General features: G+C 40.0%; 1 protein-coding gene across 20 annotated transcripts in view; it reads right to left on the bottom strand.

The window, feature by feature from the left end:
* Nucleotides 1–1420: 1420 nt before the first annotated feature.
* The window catches only part of PBRM1 (polybromo 1), a 101348-nt gene continuing 87182 nt past the window's right edge, over nt 1421–15586 (bottom strand). For all 20 annotated transcript variants that reach the window (XM_075575006.1, XM_075575012.1, XM_075575017.1 and 17 more), the window contains 3 exons: nt 14965–15035; nt 3102–3318; nt 1421–2015 (listed from right to left, as the gene is read on the bottom strand). In XM_075575006.1, coding sequence (XP_075431121.1) covers nt 1843–2015; nt 3102–3318; nt 14965–15035 — 461 coding nt within the window. In that variant the 3' untranslated portion in view covers nt 1421–1842. The remainder of the gene's footprint in view (nt 2016–3101; nt 3319–14964; nt 15036–15586) is intronic.

Here is a 15586-nt window from a genome sequence, read left to right as displayed (position 1 = left end):
GTGAGTACCCACTCAGGGGGGGGGGGGGGGGCTTTTTATGTGTGTGTGGTGTATTAAAGTTTGTTTTTAGCATACTGTACCATTAGTCCCCCCTCTCTTTCTCCCCCCCCCCTCCCCTCACTCTATACTACGTACGGCTACGAGTGGTGCTGCAGAGACTGGACATCACCAAGAAGCTGCTTGCAACCAGTGACTCACTTGTCCACGACACACTCCCTCATTCCCCACATACCAGAATAGGTTGTTTTTTTTTGCCTGATCTAAAAAAAATTTTTTTAAAAAGTGTTGTAAACCATGCTGGAACTAATATAGTTTAGGTTAAACTACCATAAACATGTTTCTCAGCGGTGTACAGCAGTAGCTGCCGAACAGAGGCACATATATGAACAAACTCACACATTCATTTAAAGCAGCAGTGTCCCACCTACTCTCATATGCAGTCCTGTAAGTATCAATAATAGTAAATATTAGACGTGTGGGAATCAAATGCCACATTGTTGCTGGATGTGGTCACAGAACACAACCAATGCAAACTATGATGTGTGAAAAGTCACAGATTCCGGTACTAACATGAGTCTTCCAAGCCGTCTGCTATTGGAAGATGGCCTGAGATGTGCAGCTGTGCAGTACAATAATCATGATAACTCTCCATATTGTCTGGGCTAAAGTGGACAGGCATGAAATACTGCGCTTTTCATTTCAGCCTTTTTAGAAAAGAAACACCAATATTCCCAATTAAAAAGAAATATATATTTTTCAACATGCCAGAATTTCCTAGTTGATGTCAAGTGATCTTGTGCTTCAGTATAAAAATAAATAAATAGGGTAATTATATATACCTCCAAGCCGCCCAAGAATCTGATTACTTGCCATAGGGCCATGAAAAATAACCAAAATGTAATATTTATATTTGTGAGGTAAGTAGTACTTCTTCTAAAGATATATAGCATGCTCTGCCTACATATGGTTTGTATGCATGTGCAAACTGGATGTTTGTGCATAAATGTCTTTTGCATGATCGTGGAATATGTTGTAATATTCTGCACCAACACGGTCATTGAGACCCATGGAAACTAATATTAATGTTTTACTAATACTAATGTTTTAGTTTCTGGAGGTACAATATCACCTGCTACATCTGCCAATTATACACACCTGGAAAACAGGACATAATCTTGTTTGTATTCACCATTTGGTCCCTTTCAAAATTGTGCTTATGGCTAAAGCTACATAGAAATGTAACCCCTCATTGTTAATCTGTATGACCTGGGGAAGAGGAATGGGAATACAATAATCTACTATTGTCTTTTCTAAAGACTTTGTGCCATCAGAAATAATCTGTCATTTTATTACATTCATCACAATCTCTTTCTAAATTCTAGATCCATTTAACATGAAAAATTAGGAACCAAGATCTAGATCAAAGTACAGTGACAAATATTTTTAATTTAAAATAATGGCAGTGCGAGGTACAGCTGCTTTCATTTTCTTACTGTTCATATACTTGGTTACTACAATAAAAACAGCACTCAACTCACTGCCCTCCATTGAGCATCTTAAAATAACAAACATAACACTGAGCTCAAAACAGAAAACAAAACGTATGCAAAAAATGTTTATATATTTGATGAAGTCAACTTAATATATAACAAAAAAGCTACACAATCAAAATAAGCTTATTAAAACTGTCCTTACTGTATATCAAAATGGGCTTACAATGTACATAAATGCAATAATAATAATAAAAAAAAAATATTGACCTGGTTAGCCCAGCTATTAAAAACACCTATTGTTCCACAAAACACTTAATGTTGGTATTAAAAGATAAGAGACTGTATGGTGCTAGACGTTTTCAAGGTTGTATGCTTGCCGGATGTTTAGTGTGTCACGAAGCATTAGGTCTCGAAGACGCCACAATGCATTTGCCATTGTAGTGTGGGCCCCTTTGCTCTTTAGCCAATGTGAAGGAAGTCTGCTCTCCTGTTCTTTTGACAGATGAACATCTCGTCTTCGTGCTGAAAAAGAGGACAGCCAAGCACTTGATATTAAATAAACATTTTTTTAAAAGTACAATAAAAATATTATATGGCAGATACAATTAAGATGTAGATTTTGTAGTACTGAAAAAGAAGTAGTGCCCTTCTGTGCTTATTAATAGAAACATTTGCAGTAAGTCACACTTTACAGCTCCAGAGCCTGCTCTAGGACGCCAGCTATCGGCCGGCAACTGGTGCACATAAAACCGCTTGGATATTCAGAGCCTCTGCATGTTATTCTGAAAATCTTCTATTGTATGAAAAACACGTTCTCACAGCGTGGCTTCTGTTTTGCAGAAACAGAATCCAGGTTCCGGATTCAGAACCTGGTTTTGTTGTGAAGCAAAAGCATACCCAGATTGTTTCCCGTTTACACCACGCTGTTCAGATATTCCATGTGTCCCCTATGGTTCAGATCTAACACCGTATAGTTCTAGTTTCTAGTAGCTGTGTTAGTCTTTTAAGACCCCAAACATATCACAGACTTTTTCAATTGTATTTTGAACATATAAAAAGAGAAGATAAATTAAAGCAGCAATCCCATCTGCTCATTTTCTTTTAACGATTTACAGGTGAAGTTAGATTGAAAACCCATAGCCAAAACTAGATGGTAGTAGTGATAATCAAAACATATCCAAATATTATAATAGAGACTTCGAAGTGCATTACAAACTTTTTGCATCTCACGACTTTGCCACCCCATATGGAAAAAAAAGTACCTTCAAAATGGTATCTTACGTAGCGCATCTTACTTACAACCCACCTGCAAGAACCTTGTGGGGATAGTCAATTCTATGCGAGTAATACTATTGTGTGGTAGTATTAATTGTAATCTTAGAAGAACTTTGGTTCTCATAAAAGGTATCACAGTCTTAAAAAGAATCAAACCTCTAGGACTCTAGAAACTGAACCCTACTGACATTAGTTAACACATAATACCGTTTTCCCCCTTATAAGTAATGAGGACTTTTAAACATCACCCCTTTCCCCATTACAAATGGGTTTTTTGTTTTTGTTTTAAGAAATATTGTTCTTTTCATTACACAAATAAAAATGGATTCTTACCTGACAGTGTTTGGTCCCATTTGCTAATGCAATTTGATTCCGCAGTTAGCCCTTCAATGTACTTCAGGTAGGCTTCAGAGTGAAGCAGCCTTTGCGTCCTTGGGGGAGGGGCGACAAACACTGGGGTGGAGGGCTGCTGCATAACGGGCAGACTCACTTGCCCTTGGCCTGGGTAGGGGGGTGGTGCCTGTGCACCTTGTGGAACAAGGATTCCCATCTAAGAATGGAAATTACAACAAACTGTAACTGCGTACATTTTAGATTTCTAAAATAAACCTGTAAAAAGACCAGGTAAACAACTGGTGTTTATGACACTATTTGGAATAAACAAAATAGCCTTGAAGTATTAGTATTCTTTTGTTGCACACAACTTAGTTTAGCAACTTGTTGTGTAAGGTATAGCTCTCACACCAAGTCCCTCTATATTGCACTCAAAGTACATATTGGCATTTAGCGTGATGAAATCAGGAAATAATTATTCCTATTAAACCAGGTTTCAAATGCATCTCATATGTAACACTAACTTAAAAGGGAATAATGAAAAAGTAATATATAGTTTTATTTATCTTCAACGACGCTTGTGATTTATTTACAGTGATTAAAAATCGAAATTAAAATCCCCAAGGAGCAGCATATCCAAACTATTGACCAATGGTATGAGTCCCAAATATAGTGTAATCATGGTAAAAATAGCTAGAAATATCATGTATTTATCTATACTCTCTATTTAGTCAGTTCTATATTGCTGTGTTGTAATCCCTTGCACCAAAAATAGCTGTGATAGAATATCAAGTATTGCTATTATTTAAATAACATACACACATATATACATATATAAACAACAGAAGAAAGAGAAAAGAGTCCCACTGAAAGCACTCAAGCAAATGTAAATAATGAATTGATTTAATCAAGGAAAAACATGAATTACAAAGAAAATATTAAAACAGTCCCCTCGGAACCCCCGAGACAAGGAATTTAGCCTATGCACAAAATAATATAATGTAAGATATGGTCTAAAATTGTAATTTTAATCAAGTATTGCTATTATTTAAATAACACACACACACACACACACACACACACACACACACACACACACACACACACTTAGAATTCGCTGGTAACTGCTTGTCTCAACAGTAATTGAATACAGAAACACCCTGCACAAATCTGCCGTGAAACACCAGATACAGGTAAACCCCGTTATAGCGCGGTCCTCGGGGTCCACCCCGAGATCACCGTGTTAGTACCGGGGTCGCGCTAATTAAAAAAAAAATGGCCGCCGTGCGCCTGATCGGGAGGGAGTGAGGAGGGAAGGAAGAGGTCTGCACAACATGCGGGCCGCATGCGGCCGGTCTGGCCTCTCTGTGCGGCCCGCGATGACTCTGGCCGGGCGCGAGTTAATTAAATAAATAAATAGTTTTAAAAAATGGCGGCGATTCATCCCTCCTCCCTCCCCCTCCCTCTCAGCCCCTTCCCTCTCCCTCCCAGCCCCCAGGTTTTGCGGGTGTGCGGTAGCAGGCTGCCGGAGAGGTCAGAGCATGCAGGGGGCGGGGCTTAGTACCGGGGAGAGAGGATGTGCTGAGCTGATCTAAAAGGTAGGTGTGTGTGTGTGTGTGTGTGAAGAGGAGTGGTACATAGAATAGAAGAGGAGTGGTACATAGAAGAGGAGTGGTACATAGAAGAGGAGTGGTATATAGAAGAGGAGTGGTATCCTCGTCTGTGGGGCTGCACCTATCATCTTCCCATGGCGAGGGGGGGGGGGGTGGGCTGGTGACGTGAGGGGGGGGGGTGGGCTGCTGACATGTGAGGGGGGGGTGGGCTGCTGACATGTGAAGGTGGGTGGGCTGCTGACATGTGAGGGGGGGTGGGCTGCTGACATGTGAGGGGGGGGTGGGCTGCTGACATGTGAGGGGGGGGTGGGCTGCTGACATGTGAGGGGGGGTTGGCTGCTGACATGTGAGGGGGGGTGGGCTGCTGACATGTGAGGGGGGGGGGTGGGCTGCTGACATCTGAGTGCTGTGAGAGCTGTGTGTAGTGAGAGTGTGTGCACTGTGCAGTGTGTGCTGTGTGCTGTGTGCAGTGTGCGCAGTTACATAGTTACATAGTTACATAGTAGATGAGGTTGAAAAAAGACTTACGTCCATCAAGTTCAACCTATGCTAAATGTAGACAACAGATACTTTATTCTATATCTATACTTACTTATTGATCCAGAGGAAGGCAAACAAAAAACCCCATTAAGGGGAAAAATTAATTCCTTCCTGACTCCAAGAATTGGCAGTCGGATTAATCCCTGGATCAAACATCCTTCCCATGTATACTTATTTGGTATATCCCTGTATACCTTTCCCATCTAAAAAGATGTCCAACCTATTTTTGAACAAATCTATTGTATCTGCCATCACAGTCTCCATGGGTAATGAATTCCACATTTTAACTGCCCTTACTGTAAAGAACCCTTTCCTTTGTTGCTGGTGAAATTTCCTTTCCTCCAACCTTAAGGGATGGCCCCGAGTCCTTTGTACTGCCCGTGGGATGAATAGTTCTTTTGAAAGCTCCTTGTATTGTCCCTGAATATATTTGTATATAGTTATCATATCCCCTCTTAGACGCCTCTTTTCTAATGTAAATAAATCTAATTTAGCTAGCCTCTCCTCATAAGTTAGAATGTCCATCCCCTTTATTAATTTGGTGGCTCTTCTCTGCACTCTCTCTAGTTCCATAATGTCTTTTCTTAGGATTGGTGCCCAAAATTGTACTCCATATTCAAGGTGTGGTCTTACTAATGCTTTGTAAAGGGGCATAATTATGTTTACTTCCCTTCCATCCATTGCCCGTTTGATGCAAGATAAGATCTTGTTTGCCTTTGCAGCTACTGCATGACATTGGGCACTATTGCTAAGCCTGCTGTCTACAAGCACTCCTAAATCCTTCTCCATCAAGGATTCCCCCAATATATCTCCATTTAATTTGTAAGTCGCCTTTTTATTCTTGCATCCCAAATGCATAACCTTACATTTATCTGTATTAAACCTCATTTGCCATTTACCTGCCCACGTTTCCAGTCTCTCCAAGTCATTCTGGAGAGAAATTACATCCTGCTCTGATTCTATTACCTTAAACAATTTAGTATCATCAGCAAAGATGGAGATTTTGCTCTCGATTCCCAACCTCAAGGTCATTAATAAACAAGTTAAAAAGCAGGGGTCCCAGTACCGATCCTTGAGGTACTCCACTCACGACTTTAGCCCAACCTGAAAAAGTTCCATTTATGACAACCCTCTGTTGTCTGTCCTTTAACCAGTTTTCAATCCAGGTGCATATATTATTACTGAGTCCAATTTTCTTTATTTTGTACACCAACCTCTTGTGTGAAACCGTATCAAAAGCCTTTGCTTTAAATCTAAGTAGACCACATCAACTGCATTACCCTGGTCTAAATTCCTACTTACCTCCTCAAAGAAACAAATAAGGTTAGTTTGGCAAGATCTATCCTTCATAAATCCATGCTGACTATTACTAATAATTTTGTTTTCCATTAGGTATTCCTGAATATTATCCCGTATTAAACCTTCAAGTAGTTTCCCTACTATTGAAGTCAGGCTTACAGGTCTGTAATTCCCCGGGTGTGATCTAGCTCCCTTTTTAAATATAGGCACCACATCTGCTTTACGCCAATCTTGTGGTACTGAGCCTGTGGAAATGGAGTCCTTGAATATTAAATATAATGGTTTTGCTATTACTGAGCTTAACTTCTTGAGAACTCTTGGATGTATGCCATCGGGGCCAGGTGCCTTATTTACTTTAATTTTTTCAAGTCGCTTATGAACTTCTTCCTCAGTTAACCAATTGGTCATTAACATGGAGGTTGTGGCTTCCTCCTGTGGCGCTACTATTGAACTTGATTCTTCCCTGGTAAACACAGAGGCAAAGAATTTGTTTAATACCTCTGCTTTTTCCTTATCACCAATAATCTGCGTACCCATCTCACACTGAAAGGGTCCTATATTTTCCTTTCTCATTTTTTTGTTATTAAGGTACTTAAAGAACTTTTTAGGGTTCCCCTTACTTTCTATTGCAATCCTTTTTTCATTATCCATTTTTGCTAATTTAATTGCCCTTTTGCAATTTTTGTTACATTCCTTATAATTCTGATACGATGTCTCTGTCCCTTCTGACTTAAAGATTCTAAACGCCTTCCTCTTCTTGTCATTTCCTCCCCTACCTGTTTATTTAGCCACATTGGTTTTGACTTATTTCTTTTATACTTATTACCCAAGGGTATAAACTGATACGTGTGCTTTTCTAACAATGTTTTAAAGATTGCCCATTTATCTTCTACATTTTTCCCTGCAAAAACATCATCCCATTGTATTACTACTAGATTAGACCTCAGTTTATTAAAATCTGCCTTTCTAAAGTTTAAAGTCTTTGTTGAACCCAAGTAATCTGTTTTTTGATAATTTATTTCAAATGAGACCATGTTATGATCACTGTTACCCAAATGTTCCAGGACTTGAATATTTGTTATTACTTCTACATTGTTTGATATGACCAAATCCAGAACTGCCCCTCTCCTGGTTGGTTCCTCAATAATTTGGGTCATATAATTATCTTTAAGCACCCCCAAAAACCTGTTCCCTTTTGTTGTAACGCTAATCTCATTGCCCCAGTCTATGTCAGGATAATTAAAATCCCCCATTATGCAAACATGACCCAGTTTTGATGCCTTCTCCATTTGCAAAAGTATTTTAGCTTCCTCAATCTCACAGATATTTGGTGGTTTATAGCATATTCCCACAAACATTTAGTTTATACTTTTACCTCCACTGCTAATTTCTATCCACAAGGTCTCTACATTTTCATCATTCCCTTCATAGACATCATCCCTTATAATAGGTTTTAGATCTGGTTTAACATATAGACATACTCCACCTCCCCTTCTATTTGTTCGATCCTTCCGAAAAAGAGAATAACCCTCTAAATTAACGGTCCAGTCATGAGTTTCATCCCACCATGTTTCAGTAATGCCTATGATATCATACTGCTCCCTTGCAGCTATTAATTCAAGCTCCCCCATTTTATCTGTCAGGCTTCTTGCATTAGCAAGCATGCATTTAAGTTTTTTTTCAGCCTGTACTATTATCTTATCTGCTCCTTCCTTTCTGCTCCCACTTGGTTTAGTCTTTAGAAGTTTTCTAGTATAATCTCTATTTACTATGGGTGTCTCACTGCTTGTCAAACTTCCACTTGCCCCCATTCTACCTCCATACCACCTTGTATCCTCATCTATTCCATTTAGTTCCTTATCTGTTTCATTCCCCTCCCCCCTCCATCCTAGTTTAAAATCTCATCCAACCTTTTTACCATTCTCCCCCCTAGCACAGAAGATCCCTCTTCATTGAGGTGCAATCCGTCCCTAGAATATAGATGGCACCTCTCAGAAAAGGAGTCCCAGTGCTCTAAAAACCCAAACCCCTCCTTCCTACACCACTTTCTTAGCCATGCATTAACCTCCCTGATCTCTGACTGTCTCCCTGCGGTAGCGCATGGCACTGGTAGTATTTCAGAAAATACTACCTTGGAGGTCCTTTCCTTAAGCTTTTGGCCTAGATCCCTGTAATCATTTTTTAGGACCCTCCATCTTTCTCTAACTTTGTCATTGGTGCCAACATGTACCAAGACCGCCGGGTCAATCCCAGCCCCCCCCAACAAATCTGTCTACCCGATCCGCAATGTGCCGAACCCGAGCACCCGGGAGACAACAAACTGTTCGGTTCATGCGGTCCCGGCAACAGATTGCCCTATCTACCTTCCTAATAATGGAGTCCCCTACCACCACAATCTTTCTTTGCATCTGAGCATCCTGAGTCCCCACTGTGCTGGAGGAACTATTCCCCTGGCTGCTAGAGGAATTAGTCTCCCCCAGCCTTGCCATTTCTGTCCCAACATTCCCAATATCTTCACTCAACATGGCAAATCTATTGGGATATGTCAGCTCAGAAACGACCTGCCTCTCCCTATTGCCCCTGCTTCCCCTTCTAACTGTCACCCAGCTACCTACCTGCTCCTCACTAACAGCAACTAAGCTACCTACCTGCTCCTCACTAACAGCGCCACCATCTGCACCACTATTCGAAGCAAGGGCCTGCTCAGTGAGCTCTAATTCCCTTTCAAGATTGCCAATGTCCCTCAATATTGCAAGTTGCCTATTCAGATCAGCAATCTCTGATTCCAAAGAGACCACCAGCTCACACTTCTCACAGCGGTATGCTCCTTGGAACAGCTGCTGCAAGTGCACATACATGTGGCAAGATGTGCATTGAGTGGCATTTTCAATCCTGCTCATTCTATCAACTATGAAGTTTAGAAGTACTAACAGTAAACTGTACTTCAATAAACTATACCTTGTTTAACCGCTTCCTTGTTCAAACTGCTTCTGGTTCTAACTGCACACACTTTAACCAACCAGCACTTCAATCAACACACAGCTCAATCAGTGAGTGTGTGCAGTGTGTGCAGTGAGCAGTGTGTGTGCAGTGTGTGCAGTGAGAGTGTGTGCAGTGTGCAAAAAAAAAAAATTTAATTTAAAAAAAAATATTATTATTTTTTTTTTAAACGGGAGCCACGGGAAAACCGCGTTATAACCGAATCGCGTTATAACGGGGTTTACCTGTATATATGCCACAAATATCTCCAGATTTAATCTGATGCCAATCACATAAATCTGCCCATAACTACGTGATGTACAAGTCACAAAGATCACTGCAGAAGTAAATATATATTCTAACAGTGTGGTTCCCGACTAAGGAAAGTTATTTCCAAAACGTGTAGTTCCTGGTCGGTTACGTGCTGTAGCGTTGTGCACAGAAGGCCACCGTAGTCGTCACGTGTTCGCCTGTTGTGGTCCTGCAGTCGGATGCGAAAGCAGGAAGACACCGTGCCCGAGTCCACCAGACGGCTGTCGGAGCTGGAGTGTGATCTTACATGCAAGTCTATACTTACTTTGTTATTGTAATAAAGTTTCCACTTTAACTTCCCGCCTATATTATCCTTTTTGGGACGGTATGTGGGACATTGGACGTCCCATACTATAGGTGAAAATAAACTGTTTTCCGGAGGACGGTGCAAAGATACCATTGGCTGTGAAGGGGCTCACACAGGGACGTGTGAGTACAGTTATCTTATCTCATATTTTATACCTCATTCCCTGGCCCTCCCTGATAAATTGTTCATCTTGTCTATTGGGCTCTCATTCATAGACTGTTCTATCGATGTTTGCATGAGATATTGGAGTATTAATTTAAGCCTTAAAGCTGCAGTTCAGTCTTTTTTTTTTTTAATTAATTTTTTTACTTCAATGGTTTCATGTGGGCAATCTCTAATTACCTAAAGAACTGCATAGCTGCCGGTCAATTCGTTCTCCGTCTATTGATCGGCAAAGTTTGGCGACATCTTTAAATATGGGGAATGTAAATCGTTGCTATAGGAACAAGCATGCTTGTTAAAATAGAGTACAAGAAAATTGGTCTTTCAAAGTTGTTTTTTTTAAAACAGAAAATGCTAAAAGTATTTTTTCTTACTACAGAACTGATTTATTAAAAAAACAAACCACATGCAGGATATTGCCTGAACTGCAGCTTTAATATATTTCTCATATATTTTATTTATTCCATATGTGCGCTCACCATTTCTCCATATCCATGGTTTATTCCTTAATGATCTATTAAACAGTGCGGTTTGCCCTATTTGGACACCATTTGTGTTGTGCTCCTACTTTGAAGTCTTGCCTTTTAATGTAATTATCTACGCTGCCGATCGATCCGCTTTACTGTGATCGACCCACAAAGATCCCGCATCCTAGGGCCCCAACATGGCTGCCTATTTCAAAAGAGGAAGTGGCTTCTTACTGTAAATGGTTGCTATAGCTAACAAAGGAAGCTTAATACATTAAAACTCATTAAAAAGGGCACAACGAGTGGGGGGAATAAAAAATGCAGTAAGCATCATCTAAATACTACACAACTGATTTATAAAAAAATATTTTAAAAAAGATTTTAAAGGTAATGCAAAAATTGAGAACCAAATTTATGTCCCAGGTTGGAATTGGAGATCTTATTCTCAGTCTTACATTGTGACCTGCCATTAAAATCTTCAGAAGAGAGGATGCGCAGCAATAAGTTGAGCTCAAAGGACTCCAATAACTGCTTAATGATAGTGTTTCAGACCTTTATTGAACAGGTTTTGAAAAAAAAAATACATGACAACTGTAATAGGAGCATTCTCTGAGATTAAACTCTTGGGATATACAGATCTCTTCCCTTGCCTAAAGAACAATTTCTAATCATTGAACATGGCAACTCTTGGTGTCTCATCAGAACCTTAGCTTCTATGCAGTCCAATTTAGTTCTGTCCAGATCTTGATGATTTGTTGGTCCATGGGATCGGAGATCCTACCTTACTGGAAGTACTAAGTGAAGTATTAGGTCTTTAAACCATGCCCTCCTGGGCCAATAAGGGACAATCACTTGAGCTTTCTCCGGTCTTATCTTAATAGTCCCATTTTAGTGTTGTTGCATATATGGGCTTGGGAGCAAATTGTTCTGGTGTTTAATCTTATGGTCATTGGATACATCTCTCGTACTTACCCATGTGGCACAACCTGTGGATGAAGAGACCATTCACTTTGGTCTAACCTCTGTCTAATGAGAAAGACTGCAAGAATGTTGTGTTTGCATCCTTTGAGGTGATCTTGGCAAGCTAAAGTAGGGGGGTGGGGGGAAAGCTCTTGTCGAGTCTATACTCTTTGAACGGAGATTCCTTGACAATGAGCACCCCAACCCCACTGGCGGGCGGGCATCTTTTGTCACTACCATCCAAATAGGGGAAAGAAGTTAGCAACAGATTGTGCACCATCTCAGGACAGCCCTTGTTGACCTGGAGGCAAAATTTTATACAAGACTTCCAATACTTATCTGCATACGAGCCCAAGGCAAGGTTTCCATCGAAGTCGACATTAGGCCCAGCACCGTCATTGATAGAGACGGATGCACGGTTCTAAACTTTTACACTTTACAGCCTTTTTCAGAGGTGATAAAAGTATCATGCGCATTAAAATTGAGGTCTAAAAGTTGCATTGATTGAGTAGGTGCCAGTTAAAATTTCCCCCGTTCATGATCCATCCGTAGGCTTTTAACACTTGAAGGACTGTCTATATGAACTCTCACAATATCCTCTGATGGAGCTTTTAGCAGCCAATAATCAAGTTAATGAACCACTGTAAAAACCTTCTTCCCTCAGAGAAGCTGTGATTAGCCCATCATCCACCCCAAGTTATGGTGTAAAGGGTAGAGCCGTAAATTGACAATACCTTATCTGATCTTGAAGTGCTAACTGGAGGCAATTCTGATGAGACTGAGATGGGGAAATGGAGGTATGCATCTTTCAGAACTGTAGCCACTAGGTAATCTACTGGATTGATAATATTTGCTACTTAGTGAATGGACTCCATCTTGAAATGTTATCGTTTAATTAAATAATTGGCAACTGCCCTGAAACCGCGGTCCATTAGTGAGTGCCATTCTGTTCTTTTGCAACTTTTGTAATAACATCTGCTTCCTTGAATGTTTGACTGCTTTCCTTAAGGCTAGGTTTCTGAGTGAGGAGCAGGAGATTGGTGTGATGAGAAATCTTCTTGGAGGGCATGAGAAATTCTAATGATCTGAAGTAGTCTGTACCCACTTGTGCTGAAAGGGGCGTCAATCTTCCTCAGACCTTCAATAGACCTATTTATTTGTATCTGGCGTCAGAAGTCTGTAGGTCTTTGGTAAGCTTTGTGCTTTATTTGTTGATATCTTCCACAACCAAAAACGCTCTGTAGTCTGGCTTGTCGTCTGTCCCGAGGTACAACATGTTTCTTCAGAAAGCTTATTAATCAGTGCTCTATATCAGCACCAAACAAAATTCCCCTGAATAGCAGAGCGCTAAATTTATTTTTTCATGCTGTATCTGAAACTCAGGCCTTTAGCTATAGTGCTCTTCTGACTGAAGTGGATAGGGACATACATTTGGCTGAAAGCCTGAAAGATGACAGAGGAGTCACATAAATAAGCTTTTGCCAGTTTAATTATAGAATGCATAGCAGGGATTGGGGTAAGATGGGAAAAGGATGTCCGCATCAGCCTTTGAGATAGAAAAAAAATAGGATAAACTAAGGTGCAATGTAGGGCCAAGAGCAAAACGAATAATATACATAGAAAGGTGCCCTACCAAATGCACTCGTGGTGTGAGAATGTGAAATGGGTATAGTGCAAGTAAAACCCTTTTATTATTAATTAAAAATATTTATATAAGGGATCAGGTGTACAGGTCCAAGACCTGTCCCAAAGAAATATACCTCACCCTGTTAAAGCTTCTGATTTAAATATGCATTAGCGGAGAATATGGCTCCTGAGTCTATCAAAGTATCCCCTGTAGTGTTATGGGAGTAGCTCCCCTCTAGAACCTACTCATAGCATTTTTTTTTTTTTTTTTTTTTGGGATCTTTGGGGATCTTTTTAGACCTAAACCACCATGCATGGGAATCACGGTACGTTTTTAGAACATGGCATGGGTTGCGTTGTAAGCACAGGGAGCTCTGGCTAACTGCAATTACCAGTTCACGCATCAGAAAGGTAAGTGGCCAGCCCTCTAACTGGAAATCTAGGGAATAAGCCCTTATTATAGCCCGCTCTCCAATCAACAGACAGTACAGAAAAACTCTGATATGTGAGAGAGGTGTCTCTACCTTTATATAGACATCAGAAGTTTTATGTCCCACCTCCAAGAGAAAGGAGAGACTAACCCACATGTGTGCTGCCGGTTTGACGTATAGGAAAGATGGATTCGTAGTAGGTCCTGATGCCTTTTAGGGGACGAACATGAGAATACTTCATAGATAAATGGTACACTGGTTAAAAAATTGTTAACACTAACATTTCATCTGAGAAGAACTCTAATGTTTGAAATGTAAGGAGGTCAAACTACAAGTATTTTTCCCATGCACATTAAATCATAGCAGTTTAATCCCCAAAGATAGAGGTACCAATATGACCCCTGTGTTAAGTTATTGGCAGAAGATGATTTCTATATAAGAGACATATCACAGTAAATAATAGGGTCTTGCTGGTGATATAGTATACTACGCGAGAGCATTGCAAAGTACAGCTCAACCCCGCTATAGCGCAATCCGCAACAACGCGAATCGCTTATAACGCGGTCTGAGCATGGCGTCTGATTTGAAAACCTCAATTTTGCAGGCATCTAGATCTCTCTCCTCACTTCATACCAAGCCTATGGTGTAGAGGTAAGAGGTAAGGCATTGGTATCAGTATTATGGAAGGTCCTGAGTTCGATCCCTGCATGTGTATTTTACAAAATGTATTAATGTATTAATGTTCAATTCCCACATGGGGTGTGTATGTGTCCGTTAGTCAATAAAGTATTGAATTTAATGTTTAAAAAAAAAAAAACAAAAAAAAAAACACCGCACACGAGAGCCGACAGCTGAAGAAAGAAGAGCATGTGGACACAGCCCCATGAAGTGAGCAGAGAGACATCTGACCTAGATGCTTGTGAAATTTTAACGCGATCCCGGTTATAACGCGGTCTCGGAGTTGTGGACCCCAAGGACCGCGTTATAACGGGGTTCAGCTGCATATAGTACTGTACTGAACACAGAAACTTTGAATTACAATTTCATTAAGGGTTTCACAATTCTGTCTTTACACACTCTGTGCTCTACACTCTGATTGTAAACAAAGATTACTTATGAGCTGTGACCTTGTTTTGCTGATATGTTGAAAAACAAATAGTTCTCTACCTGTTGACCATAAGGATTATTTCCAGGTGCGGGTGATCCTACCATGGAGGGTACTCCTTGAGCCATTACTCCTATATTAAAATAAAAATAAAAAAAGGATTTAAAAATAACACACCTTGTTTAAAGACAAGAAAAGTGTTTTAAAACATTGTTTTAAAAAAATACACATGCATTATCACAGGAGACTGGATTGATTCATACAGTGAATTTGTTACTGAATCCTGATGTTTCATATACATTTGATATAAGATTAGATGTAATGCACGAAAGATTGCCATAAATGTGTTCACCATAAAAAGATTTCTATACAGTACAAAAAAACACGACATGTATAAGTGGCTATATTCAGTGGAAACGGGTTGAGAGATACTATTGTCTATGGTTTAAACTCGATAGAAATTAATCAAGCAAGACAGAAAACATGGTGCTTTAGAATAGAAGTGTATGTCTTTTACACATAATCCCCAGGTAATGAAATATGCCAACAGCTTGACACCCATAAGAAATATTACAAAGTTATATACAAAATTATGTAAATTGCACCATACCAGCCATTAACTATTTAATTATTTCAGCAGGCAAACATACATATGCCTGGTATACGTGGTATGCTTGTCTGTGA

This window comes from Ascaphus truei, chromosome 17, assembly GCF_040206685.1.
Source record: "Ascaphus truei isolate aAscTru1 chromosome 17, aAscTru1.hap1, whole genome shotgun sequence".
Lineage (NCBI taxonomy): Eukaryota > Metazoa > Chordata > Amphibia > Anura > Ascaphidae > Ascaphus > Ascaphus truei.
The sequence above is the reverse complement of the archived record's forward strand: the minus strand, read 5'-3'. Positions and strand labels throughout refer to the sequence as shown.